The 14,314-nt window shown below is 42.7% G+C and overlaps 1 protein-coding gene across 1 annotated transcript in view; it reads left to right on the top strand.

The window, feature by feature from the left end:
* LOC126541479 (oxysterol-binding protein-related protein 9-like) overlaps positions 1-11,829 on the top strand; it is a 52,047-nt gene extending 40,218 nt beyond the window's left edge. The window contains exons 17-20 of the mRNA XM_050188227.3: positions 4,426-4,548; positions 4,867-4,958; positions 7,101-7,236; positions 11,248-11,829. Coding sequence (XP_050044184.1) covers positions 4,426-4,548; positions 4,867-4,958; positions 7,101-7,236; positions 11,248-11,319 — 423 coding nt within the window. The 3' untranslated portion in view covers positions 11,320-11,829. The remainder of the gene's footprint in view (positions 1-4,425; positions 4,549-4,866; positions 4,959-7,100; positions 7,237-11,247) is intronic.
* The last annotated feature ends 2,485 nt before the right edge of the window (positions 11,830-14,314 follow it).

The raw sequence follows: 14,314 nt of genomic DNA, 5'->3' as shown, positions 1-14,314 counted from the left end.
GACTCCATTCGTAGGCACATCCTTTGGTGCGTGTGGGTGCATGTGTGTGCATGCGTGCACATAGCTTCAAATGACACGTCGCAAGACTAGTTTTGGAATTACACGGCGGGCACCAGTGTCACGACCCAGTTACGTGCATTGGCGTGGACGCCGGATGAACAAGGCGGTGAGAGCGTCGCGCAAGCTTGCCATGGTCTTGCAGATTTCAAAATCTTTGACAGATGGCAAATCACGCCAAAGCTGACTATGAAATGCATGGATGGCGCCTGCTCTTGCCATCAGTGTCATCTGTGCACAGAGCGGTGACCGACTCTCGTGATGCGCTGCCCTTTCTTCTGTCACACAAATTGACCTTACAATAACCCACCTGCCATAAAGTTGGAATAGTCTTTCTGTATTATAGAAGAAACTTGGAAAGCAGAACTTTCTATGCAATAAGTTAGTTATTGCTGCAAAACACAGGTCCACTGCTAAACTGCGAGCCTCATTGGTATTTGGTACAACAGAACATCACTAATTCATTAGTTCTAAAAGAAAAAATGCACTTGATTCTATTCAACAGAAATTCAATGGATCAAAAAGTATTTTCCAGACCTTCATATACTGGTACTGAGCTGTAGTCGGTGCTGTCACAATAATTTGATATTCCCTTTAATAAGAGTAGATTATACTGTATACCTTGATTTCTACGTACCTATGTTACTGATAGCTCGCTATGCAAATCTAGGAGACTCCCAAACATGTGCAGCGCCATAATTTCTTGCCCAAAATTTGTAAGCATTAAATTTTATTTGAAGAATTTTCTGATATTCTATTCAGTATTTGATTTGAAATGTACTATTCGGTATTTGCACACCCCTAGTTAACACCGCATGAGTTAACTTAATTTGATTCTGATTACAGTGTTTAAAAGGTGCTTAAGTTTTATCTGTTGTTTTATTTTTATTTTTACTTATTTTTTGTATAGTGGAGCCTTGTTATGTTCCTTGCTGTTGAGTTGTCCTGGCTACTATGTCAGGTCTTCGCAGTGTCGAACTAAGCCCCATTGAACCCCATGTACGTACTATGTTCCCATTTGATATGTAGGACGATGAGCAAAACGAGAACAAGGTGAAGGCAGGAGCCAACGTTTCGACAATTGGACTTGTCTTCTTCACGACAAGTCCACTTGTTGGCCTTGACAAGGCCTTGAAGGAAACAAGTCCACTTGTCAAAACGTTGACTCCTGCTTTCACCTTGTTTTCGCTGTGCTCATCGTCTTGAATTTCCATCTCCCACCTTCACTGGGCTTTCCCATTTGATATGTAGCCATTCTGTACTGTTCCCACATCTTAGGTTGCATTTCAGCACGCCAGTCACAGGAATTTAGTGGTACAGATGGAGATTTGTTCTCGCACATTGCAACAAGCGATCGAAGTTTGCAATAAGCGACCCAAAGTGACCGAAGTTGCACAATCCAGGCGCTGCAAAAGTATTGGAAGAAAGCGGGCAGTGGGCAGTTGGTGAAGCACCTGAAAAAGGGTGCATTGGTTAAAGCATACTAGGAATTAACCATGCACACTGGGCCAAATCCATTGAGCGTAGGGCTACATTTACTTTGAGGCCTTCGACGGTCTCATTTGAGTTGCATAGTCGCCAGTTCTCTTTAATCAGCTTTGCTGCACTAGAGCTGTGATATGCGGTGAAGCATACCAAGATTGGAAAGGGGCCACTGTCACAGAACATCGTATGTGTCCCGTGCACATGCTGACCTCGGTCACAACACAAGCACTGAGACATCTAATAACTGCGCTGGCAACCATTCAGTGCCGTTTATGATGTCGCTGTGCGAATTTGCACTCTTCCTCACTGCTATGTTTTTCCTGCTGTTACTTTTCTTTTCCGTAGTCCTTTGAAAACTATATTAACAGCGTTCTACTGTATTACGGTATTTTTCTACCTAACCAGCATTACTTAGACTCATGAGATGCTTACATAGCAACGAAGCAAAATTGGGCTATTGTGCATTAGTTTTTTTACAGTCCTGTACTAATTGCACACTTTACTTCTTTATGTATTTATCTGTTTTTGTAGAACTTGTGCTTCTAGGTTTTCGACTTTAAACATACTCTAAATAAAATAAGCTACCCCTAGGAAAGGTGTGTGAATGCATTTCTGGGCATCATTGCCTAAATTTGTTTTTTTTTAAATGTTTTTATACCACACTTCTTTTGAGTAGAGTTATCAGCAATCAGAATAGCTGCCACCTCCCTCACGCTTGCAGTCTGTTACGCCTTTTAGAGTTTGCCAACTACTGCACTTGAAGCAGTGTTTATGCAAAGCAGTGCCTGCATTGCTCCATCCTATTATTGTGCTTAGATTTGGTATCGCGAAGGCCTCTAAGATTGGGCTGTCATGTTGCCTGATCTCATTGGACTTATTATTGATAAACATTCTCCACCGCCAAATAACTCCACCACCTTATCAACCACACAATTTCTCTCTTCTCAGTTCTTCTGGAGGCACTCCTTAGCCATGACCTGCGAAGAAATATGGACAGTAGCCATCAGTTTTATCGCAAAGAAACGCATGACACGAGAGAAGGCACACAGGACACAGTGCTACCAACAACTCCTGTGTGCCTTCTCTAATGTCATGTGTTTTGTTGTGCTAAAAACTATTAACATGCAATACCAACTAGCCCACCTGTCTGTTTTGTTGAATAAACTTGATTGGCAGGCATTTCAAGAAATTAAAATAAAAAGAGGCGGGCAGTCTTTTGAGCAAAATTGTAGGCTCCCTGGCAAATTTACATGAATAATGTTTAGCTCTGGTGTTGATGAAAGCTTTGTCCAGGAACTAGGCAAGTTTATTTACCATGTTAACAAAGTTTACAGGGCTCTTTTAAGAAAACTAGTAGCACAACTTCTTGCTGAATAACAAAAAAGAAAAGGAATAGCTCATATGCTTCTTCAGAACAGCTGGTCTCGCTTGCAGAGACCAAAGAGTAAAAATGCTGTTTGCATGACACACAAGTCATTGTAGTTGCTAGGTACTTCATTGCAGGCAACCAGGTTTTCTTACCGTGTGCTACAATGATTCGGGTTCTGTTCTTTATGACTCACAGCCCTGGACAACACTGCTTTACAGCAGTGACAACCCCTGAAGAGCACCCCATTGTCTGAAATGAACAATAGAGATGCCGACAATAAATGTAGCCGGCGTGCTGAATCTGAAAACTTGCACAGATGGAGAAGCAATGTTGTGGGGCTATTTCTGTAGGCAGCACTAGGAAGATGGTTCAAAAATTATCACATTTTCAGTGTAGGAATTATATAAACCAGACTACAGCGAAATAACAACTAGTTCCCATTTTAACATCAGCATTCAGAAGTTTTGTCAATTTCAACGAACTGCATCTGACAATATTGCCTCGCATACGTGCACAGTGCTGTCCGTTGTGGACATTTGGATGGTCATTTAGGTATTCCTCCGTGGCTGCATTTGTGCTAAGTGCCTTGATAGTCTGCATGCATTCACACTTGCCCGTGATGAAACACTTCCTGTGTACAGTGCACAATGTCTTTAATGAGTTTAATCAGTGCCAGTAACACTGTCTGACCAGAATGACCAATTTGCTGAACACTGATGCTCTTCTGCGCAAATAACAAGAGTGTAGTCATCGTCCTTCTCACCACAGCTGCAGCTTAATAAGCGCAGAATATTAAAATTTGTATATCCAAGACAGGAGACAAAGCAAACTCGTTTTAAAGGTTCCTACAAAACAATGTGGCCAACAGTAATAAGCAGTGATCGAATAAGAGATGTCACTAGAGCAAACACTTCAACAAGAGGACTTTCTTGGTCAAGTCCCACCTTGATAAAGGGTGGATAAAAACATTCAACGCAATGTGCATGAAGCACTACTATAATGAGAACTCCGCAAATAAAACTCAGCCGAGAGAAAGTAGTATGGCCGGATTGTCATCTTGCATTGTTGTGACCTCATAAGCAGCAACATTACACTGGGAAACATAACGCAGCAGCACTAAACTCAGCGACATAACTGAGCGACACACTCAGCGACAGGTAATGCTCTCGCATTTACACATCATAAGAATTTCTTAGGTGGCCCCATATTTTTTCCGGATCAACTTTGTAGGAGTTTCGCAAAGAATTTTAATCTTATGTCCCATTTTTAATCATCTCCCACATTAATATACAGTAGTATATTCAGAAGGTCTTGAAAAAATATTTTAAACCTTAAGTAACTGCTATTCAGTTCAAGTATGAAATTAAAAGTAGGGTGTTCAATTGACAACTTGTGTTTTTAGTTTCGAATAGTCACTCACCTATTACCTTAAGTGAAAACTTAGCTTAAGATATAACATTAGTGCAGCTTCTATTTAACAATAACTAAGCACAGGAATTGTCCTTTTTCCACAGCCCATGATTGGTGGCAAGAAGCATCAGCTCACAGCAGAGGTGTTCCCTCCCAATGAGCGGAGGCCATTCATGACTGTAACCGGTGAATGGAACGGCGTCATGACGGCCAAATACCCAAATGGCGTAAGTTGGAGCACTAGATTCCCTAGATTCCGAGCTTTAAACTCGGATGTTATTGCTGAGTTATCTGTAACTCTCTTGGAGCTGCTGTGTCATTGCATTTAAACCAATCCTTTAGAAGGAAACCTATTCACTCATTCACTTTTTCTTATTTTTTCATTGTTCACTAGTCATGAAGCAAAAAGTAAAGTTCCCTTCATATGTTCCCGCTATCTATTCAAACAGATTTTAACTGCTGAATTATATCCAAGCTCGAAAACTATTTGTAAGCAACAGATGTTTATTTGTTCTGTTTTGATGTGTGTGCCTCTGATCTTGCAGGATCAATCTGTGTTTGTGGATACAACCGCTTTGGCAACCACAAAGAAAATAGTGCAACCAATTCAGCAGCAAGAGTCCTACGAGTCGCGCAGGTGAGCTGTAGCGCTAAAATCTGGTTGTAGTTGTGACACTCGTGACCTCTCTCTCTCTCTAATGGCAATGCTGGCTACTCATTTTCAAATGTGCTGTCAGATAGTGCTATGCAGAGCACCACTAGCAGCCGCTCCTGGCTTCCATTTTATGTGCGTTTAAAATGTTGCTACAAAAACCTAGTTCTCTAACACCTTCAAGCAAAGCAGCAAGCATGCAAGGCTTTATAGGCAATGACCACTTTGGCCAACAACAACAAAATTTATGCGGCTCATTTTTATTTCTTTTTTTTTTTTTTTTTTTTTTTTTTTTTTTTTTTTTTATGGAAGGAAGTTCTGTTCTTTCACATGGGTGCGTAAAAGCATTGCACCCTGCACAGGTTTTTTGCTAGGAGAACATATTGTCACATTGTGACAGTGAAGAACCTAATGCTGCCAAAAGTGTGAGTTAAGAATCCTAACACTTTCGAGCATCTTATTAGGCTAGTCTCACTGTAAAACTGTGAACCACATTCTAGAAATTTTGGGTGTATAGTGGAAACGTTTTGCTGCATGCAATCAACTTGATTATAGTGATAATCTAAAGGAAAATGATCACCTGCAAAAATGAAATGTGAGGTTGCAAATTTTTGTTAAATTTGCAGCCTCTGACAATTACACACTTTAAATGCCTGCACTTCAGGGGGCTGCTTTTGACCTCCATCACTTTGAGGTCAAAGCTTTTTGTTTTGTCTTTGCATTTGAATTATCGGTTTTTGTCTACAATATTGCCTCATTTGCATTTCATCTCTCTGTGATAGCGCATAGACCACATTTAAATGAGGCAGAGGTTCACAGAAAGTTGAATACTCGAAGTGATCAACAGTTGTCGAACAATGGATGTCTATGGAGCCGATATCCTGACAAAAGGACTTGCCTTGGTTAGGGCAAATCCATTTGTCGAAATGTTGGCACCAGGGTCATCTCTTGCTCAACCACTTTTGGCATGTGAGCTATCTCTGATACAGAGTACAGCATGAGCCGCTTATAACGCAAGTAAATATAGTCACAAATTTCTGCACTATAACTAAAAACATTTTTCAAAGGCTGTGCACATGCAAAACATGTAGACCAAGCAGCCACGAGTGTCCAGGAATATGAGCATATGACCGAGATGTGCCCTAACTTTCATTTCTAAGGTTGTTCCTCTGCTTTCCACCCTTATATATATGTTCCTACCCATACATGAATACACAAAGATCCGGCGCGAGCTGACGCGCACAGGCTGAACTGATGCCAGTGCACGTGAAGTGTGGTTTTGCAGGTGATCAACCGTCAACTACCACAAACACATACAGCAAAAGATTTTAAGCCCACGTAGTGGTAGGAACGGTGAAAGCTAGCATGTAGACAACTTTCTGAGCTGATGAATTTGCGGAACACAGTTTAAACTGACAGCATCACGGAGTCATGGGCGAATGCAGAACGCACTGACGGCCTCGATTGATTTATCCGCGGTGATGGGATTGTAAAAAAAAAAAAAACGAACTTATCTTACTTTAGAAATTTGTTTTTCCCGCCTGCTCGACAATTCAGTCATCTTTTAGACCTGGTGTGTGTCCAAAAATATCATTTGGTGACCGCATTTACTTTCCGCACAGACTAAAGAGCCAAAGAGTGACAATGTGCATGCATTCACTGCAGACCGCATGCCGCTGACAAGCAGCCGGAGCAAAAAGCTTCTCCGTTACCAGGGCGAACCGTGCACGCCCGCTGAGGCAGTGTGCTGCCTCTGCGCTTTTGTTTCTCCCCCTCTGTCAGATCTATGTTTGTTTGTTCGCTCCGCATCCTCTCTTTGTCCTCGGAGCTCCGCACCACTCTCCCCTCAGCCAGCGCACCTTGTTGAGAAGTGCACTCACTGGCTTGCTTGTCTGCAGAATTTTCCGGCAACTGCATTATAACCAGTATTTCGTCTTCCTGTGCGGCTGCACTATGAGCAGTATGTGTGTACTACATTGAGTTCTATGGGAAGATTAACAGGGAGTCAGAGAAGATCGCATTATGTCCAGTCCAGCACTATGAGCAGTTGCATTATAAGTGGTCTGAGCTGTAGTGCATCCACTATCCTGAAAATGTGCTTTTTACTTTGCTTTCTTTTTGAATTAGGTTATGGAAGGAAGTGACTCTAGCCCTGAAAAACAAGGATGTCAACAAGGCAACAAGCAGCAAGACGTTTCTTGAGGAGCAGCAGCGCAGGGAAGCCAGCGAACGACTGCAGACTGGCCAGTCTTGGAAGACAAGGGTGTGTAGGCAACAGTAGTGTCTGAATTGGAGCTTGTTAGTATGGCTTTGGTGTTCGAAAGAATGGCAAGAAAGTGAGACATGAAAAAGCAGGCAGGACACAATGCTGACCACCTGCTGAAACACCTGTGCCACTAGAATAAAAGGTCTATATTTTGCATCGTGAAGCATGCATCTGCCAAAGGCGCGAGTAATGCACAGTCAGCTTTGCCGTAAAATTATCAAGCCAAAACCACAATGGTGAACGTGACGCCGTCCTAAACGGCAAAAAGTGATATTATCTAGACACCTTATGTATGAGCGCCTAGGTTTCCTCTTGTGACCTAGTTGTCATTGATGGACTGCTACCGTCCATTTAACTAAGAACAAATGACAGCGGCTCGAACAGGCATAAGCAACTGCACGGCCATTACACATAAAGAGCCTGAGAGCGAGAATAGTAAATTAGCTTTTCTTTACTATAGGTATCACCTTATTAGTTTAAAACATTTCCAATCACGAAAAGGTAGTTTAAAATTACTACCTATACTGCTTTCAATATTAGTTTATCTTAACTTTAAGTATTGCTACCGAGGCTACACACTTTGGCAAAGCAAAGTGAGTTCACCAAGCGCACTCGCTGGCGAGTATGTTTTGCAGCGAGGGTCGCTAAGCGTTCCCATGTGACAGCCTGCAAATGACATTAGCAGCGAAGTGCACTCACTCAAAATGACGCTAAATTTGCCTGTGTGACAGGGCCATAACTTACGCCACGCTGACATTAACTGGATTGTACGTTCAAGGTGAACCAACTCACCCAAATCAAGTTGTTGCTGCACAATATCTAATGCTAAGAAAACATGGAAAACCTGTATGGGTTTCCTTTGTAGCTTTGTGGATGACAATTTTTCCTTTCATAAACCTGCCTCCACTGCAAAACTGATTTGCCATATTCACTGTCCCTTTGCTTTGAGTTGTCGATCAATTCTGCCTTGCGCTGCACTCTGATAGCGTCCTGGTTAGCTTACATGGTAAAGCGACCTCCCTGGAAAGGCATTGGCCCAGCTATCTATCCCCGGACCAGGACGGATCTTTATTCAACTGCAAAGCTATCTGAGGAACATGTGTTGGTTTCTTTTGTAGCTTCGTGCTTCATTCAGGTGGATAACAATTTTTTCTTTCATTAAAGAGTGAAGCAACAGCCTAAGAATAAACACACATGGATAAAGAAGGCCTTTGGGAAATTAACAGTGATAGCATCCTTTCACTCAACCACTGCAGAACATGATTTCACCAGTTAAGGCAACTGTGTGCTATTTAGTAAGTGCAAAAAATCCAACAAGGTATTTTGTACGCTGAATGCCTTTTTGTCTTTGGCATACAGTAGAAGCTGGTGGATGCAATCGTGCCTGATACGAATTTTGGGATGATACGAATATTTACAAATTTCTGGCCCATGTTCATTAGCTTATAACTTGCGAAATTTCAATGTTGCAAACTGCTTTTCGTGCCGTGGCAGATGATACAAACAATTGAGCTGGCACACAATCCCCAGCAAAGCAGGTGCCAGTAGCACCAGGCACTGGTTGTTTTCAGGCTGGTAGAGCTGCCACACCAATGTGCCATTCGCATTCCTGTTGCCAGGGCAACCTACATCACACAGCCTTGGTTCCCCCCTCCTTCCTCGAAAATAGCAATGGAAGCTTTTGCTTTTTGGAGTATCACGCAACTTGTCAGCCATTTTCAAACATCTTGTAACTTTATCAAAAGCTTGAAATCACACGTGACCCAGTCTTGCTGCGTCAGCAAGATCGGTGGCATTCACTTCGATGGACAGCTTTATGTCTGTGCACATTCCTCAGCTTCAGTCATATTCAGCACCTGATGAACTTCTCTACCTTTGCATCCGTCAGATCACACAATACAAAGTAAACAAGAAAAGTATTCCCTTATCTTGCACAAATCATGTCCTTATCACCATCAGGCAGCAGCTAGAATGCAGCAACGTCAGGAACTCAAGGTAACCAGGCAGTTCTTAAAATGTTGCATCATAACGCACAAAGTGCGCAGCTTGCTGCTGCCAAAATGTGTGTGAAACAAAAGCCCCACTGATTCAAATTTGTGCCAACCAATAGGAGTGCTCCCTGCATCCTACATGACTGCAATAATGAACTGCGATACTAGTTTTCCCCTTTTGCACTTGCTTTTGTTGCTTTTATTGCTGCATGGAGAAATACAGCGTTATGGCTGTCTGAATCTCCAAACTCTTGTGTTTACTCAATACCAAGATGGCTGCACTGCGTCAACAGAAAGCCACGCTCGTTCAATCAGCAGTGCGATAACACCTGCCAAAGCAAGATTTTCTTCCTGATTTCGAAGACAACACACTAAAAAAGTGCAGTTTTCTCAGATTCTGCTACATATTTTTTCAGAATATTTCGCCATGAGCTAAAGGAGTCTCAGGTTTGCATTGAAAAAAAATTAAGAAATTAGAAATTTTGAGCAAGTCAGCCATTTCATGGCCACTTGGCCTCTTAATTTCCTGATTTCTTAACGTTTTGCGGTCGTACAAATTTCAGGTGATATGAATTCTTGCACCGTCCTGAGAAGTTCGTATCATCAAGATTCTACTGTATACAGCAAAACCTGATGGATACAATTCCATTTCGTATGATTTCCCAGCGTCCAACTTTCGCGATCGAGAACACAAAAAATTACCCACTACAGTTACACTTTTAACAGGCGATAACCCAAACTCACCACTGTTTCCTGCTGCAGGCGGCACTCATAGTAAGCATCATGTTTCACTCTGGCAGCATCGCATTTCAGCATTAACCACCAGCTCGAGTTAGTTCCGATTTCCCGTCACTGTCTCAAAACAATATTTTGTAGGAAAACTACAAAGTGCATCTTGTGCCGTGACATTTCTTGCCTAGTGGACACATCAAAGCTTCCCGCTAATGCTCTTCCTAAACAAGCTGCTGACTTGGGTGGAATTCAAGGAGTGCGAATGTAAGCTTCCTGCAGCTGCAAAAACGTAATGCATGTGTCAGGCTTCATGGGCTCCACTAGCGCCCCACAAGTTGGCACCTCTTGTTGTAACAATTTGTGCAACGCTTTTCATTATATAGATGTCAACTGCGGTTGAGTCTGCCATACCTTTTAGGGACTTTGGGTCATACGTTTTCCCATTTAGTAGGGTTTTTTTCTCGCTCTTTCTTTTTTTAGAACATATGATTAAGTTTCTACTGTATGTAGCCATTATATGGTATTCTTCATATGTCAACACATTGGGCTTGATCAGAGATTTAATTGTTTGTTTACTTTGTTTTACATGTAAAAATGAATTTCTTGTGTTTGTATGAACAAATTCTTGGTTGCCTTTGTTGTCAAGAGCTAACACTGGCTCTTGCATTCCCTGTGCCTCAACCAAGCTTGTGTAATCCCAGAGTTTTCTACATAGGCTTTTTATCTAGCTCTAGCTTTATAACATGCTGCAACCCAACAAAATACCTTACGTTTCAATGTTGGCATACTTAACATTTATGTTTTCGCCCTTTCACTGAATTCTGCCTTTATGCATAATTGGATATTGTTGTTTACTTTCCTGTGCTACTTTTCCTGCTTCTTTTCTTTTCTTTCTTAGTTCTTTATTTTTATGTCACTACTGTTTATTATTTATTTATTCATTTATTTATTACAGAAGTGCACCATTACGAACACCTCGAGCTGTTCATGGGCACTTTAAGAATTGAATGAGTGAGTAGTGGTCACCGACAGTTGCAAGAACTTAATGCATGAGAACCCCTAACAGGTTCCTTTTTTAGCACCATTTTGCATTCCAACACACACCAAATTACTTTAGATCTCAGCGAACGATAGCAGCCCACTTTTTGTTTGGCTTGTTTAATGGGTTACCTGTCTTGATGAATATATTGCCAAACTTGAGGAGTGTGGAAGTCGGTGTCCTGAGAGGAAATCAGCAGTGCTGACATATCTTTTTTCCTTGCTCTTCTCTTCTTTTCCCTTTCAGGTATTCCACATGGAAGGAGAGCACTGGGCTTATGACCACTCACTTCAGAAGCGAATGGGAAAGAAGAACTGAAGACTACTGTCATCTCTGCCGTCCGTGCGTTGCCATGGCATGCCACCTCGCCGAGATGCCACAGTTGGCGAGAGCCAGGCAGACTACTACTCCCAACTACCATTCGTCTGGCATGGTACTTGCTGCCACCAGCCTTTCACTATGCATTCCAGCCGGAGTGCCTCTCACTCAGGACTTGTGAGGTGCAAGCACTTAGCCCAGGCCATGAGTTTTCTTCCCCAGCTTGGCACCCCCCACATGGACGACACTGGGACCCGAGCACAGACCAGCCCGGCCGCTATAGTCGCAAGAATATGGGGACTTTCCACGTTCGACTCGAAATGTACTCTGCTAGTCGCGGGCCTGCAATAGAGGGCCATCATGTGCTACCGACATATATGCAGTGCTCACCGAAGCTGGAACAGTGATTAGGGGCTCAACGGGTGAGGAAGGGCAATTAAAGCCCTCCATGTCGAGCAATAAAAGCGTGGTCTTCTTCTTAAGGCCACGCCCTCCAATCATCTCGTAAAACTGTCTGCGCAAGGCTCACTTATTTGCATTTGTTGGAGTTCTCCTATGGGCATTAATGTATTATGTTTGACCCAGTTGAGTGACAGTATCTGCAGCAGCTTTGCTGTTGCAGCTGCTGTGCAAGTTAACACTGTTGTTTTTCGTCTGGACAACCTACCACAGTGGCTTGGCAGCTTTGCTGTTCTGCTAAGCACAAAGTCTTTGTTCAGTCTCTCACAACTCTAGCTGCATTGCACTGAAGTGAAGTGCAAGAATGAGTGCGCAATAGACATGTAAGGATCAAGGGCGAAAACCTGGAAAGATTGAGGGGGGAAATTTTTATTTTTTTCCCAATTGACAACTGACAAGAACTTTATTGAAGTGACCTGAGGAACTCGACTGGAGGGAGCCGAAGGCTCCCCAATCAAGTTGGTGGCTTCGCCCATGACAGGACCAGGAGGTGGTGACTCTCTGCAATGGCGCGGGCCCTCTGGACAGCCTGTAGTTGGTGCGGGAATTCCGAGCTCTTCAGCAAGGCGTCCCACTTGGACTCGTATTGAAGTTTGGAGCTTGCACTGTACGGGCAGGCACCACCAGAGCATGTAGTCGAAGGAGCAGCACGCATGACCACATTTGGAACATGACTGCGGGAAGTTAGGGTCTATCCAACTAAGCGCTCTGGGGGTGAGATACGATCTCTTCTGTAAGAGCCTGAAAGTAACGGCCTGAGCCCTGTTCAGTTTCGGGCTGGGACAAAATAGTCAAGATTTCCCCATGCAGTAATATATACCTGCCATTCTGTGCTGTGCAGCATAGAGTTCTAGAAGCTATGACAAGAAGAAAGCAACAGCACAGTATTTAAGTGTCTACGTTGTAGCTATGCTTACAGTTTCGTTTTGAAAACGTAGCAGCCTATGCACTTTGCATAGCAAGTGCGTGAGAAGCTTCATAACAAACTCGCAAGCAAACATGTTCAAAAACTCGTCTATGTACAATCATGTCTGAATGTGAAAGCAGCTGCGATCTATTCTAATGTTAGTGTCCAGTGAGAGTGACTCGGACCTGTGTGGCCTTTCTCATTTATCAGATTAGCACTATTTAATAGAAGAGAATAAGGCGTTCATTCCAAATCGTTTTCGTGTTCTCTGTGTAATTATCAGATGTACTTAAGGTTAATTATTTTTAATTGCTGGAATAATAACTAAGCTATTTTTACTGTAATTTAAGTTTTTCTCTATTTCCTAAAGAAACGCTTTTTTTTTTTCGTCCCTCTTAAAATTTCCGGAAATTTTGCATGCCTTGTGTGCACATCTCATAGCCTAGATATAGGCTTGGGGCCATGAAGCATCAACCTGCAACATTGGATGTTTCAAGCAATGACTAAATGTCGCTCCTAAATTAAAATTGAGCAGTACAGATGAGAGGGTAGATACTCAGTGCTCGGCAATTCAAAGGCGTTACTTGGAGAACATGGCTGCCGGCACTTTTCACCTCATTGGTGAATCCTGGATCGAGGCACTGAACTAATCCTTTATCGTATACAATGAAATCGTGAGCCTTTGCGATGCACTGCGACTGTATTTGACCCCTATATGACCACCCAGCACTCACCGGTGGTGCAAGAAACAGACCACCATGCAGTTAGAGTATCGCATTTGAATCGCTAATTACTGTATGTACATGTGTGAGTGTGTTTTCCATAAACATTATTTGCGGCAGTGGGCATAAGAAATTAATCTATGGCAGTGTTACAGCAATGTAGCTGGCCATAGAGTAAGTCTTTTACACTAAAGCAGCTATTTTGGCTTGTTGATTAGTCGTGATCAGTAAATAACAAGCAACATGTAAAGCAAAGGACAAGAAAGCACTTTGCGTGCTTCTCTTTTTCACGTCCCTTGTTCTACAAGCTGTTTATTTACCGATCGTTTTTTATTAGAAAACTGCGCAGCAAGTGCAGCACTTGCCCCGTGCACCTATGACAGTGAGTTGTCATATTATCCATGCAGCTAATGGGGCATTGCAGTAGAGCTAAGACTCCAGCAGTAAGCCATGTAATTGGATCATTGATGAACTTTTTAAGAATTGATGGTAGTGCTCATGTAATTGTGTGATGGGCCCTCCTCGTAATCTTAAATCTAGCTTTCTTGTGAGGCAGATTGCTAAGCTAATGGCAGCGCAGTCATTTTTGCAATCTGTACACACGGCCAATTTGCTTCTCTTAAGGCGTGGAAAGTGTAGACATGGTTCTTGTGATAAAACCATGTGCAACCACATGCCTCAGCATGTGCAGCTAAAACCTCATGTTCATTTGAGCCACGACTGGTGCCACCATCACCAGTTGGGCAAATGTGCACAGTGGCTAAGTGCAATTGCGAATTAGGAAAATGGTATGTTGAAAGGGCTCAAGGCATGTCCACTTCAGTTTGAATCTAACACCCATTTCTGAATCTGCATCCCCAAAATGTCTTGCGAAATACCTTCCCATAGTGCCCTTCTTCCTCCCCAT

Source organism: Dermacentor andersoni, chromosome 2 (assembly GCF_023375885.2).
Source record: "Dermacentor andersoni chromosome 2, qqDerAnde1_hic_scaffold, whole genome shotgun sequence".
In the NCBI taxonomy this organism is placed as follows: domain Eukaryota; kingdom Metazoa; phylum Arthropoda; class Arachnida; order Ixodida; family Ixodidae; genus Dermacentor; species Dermacentor andersoni.
Note: the sequence above shows the minus strand (reverse complement) of the source record. Positions and strands in the feature narration are given on the sequence as shown.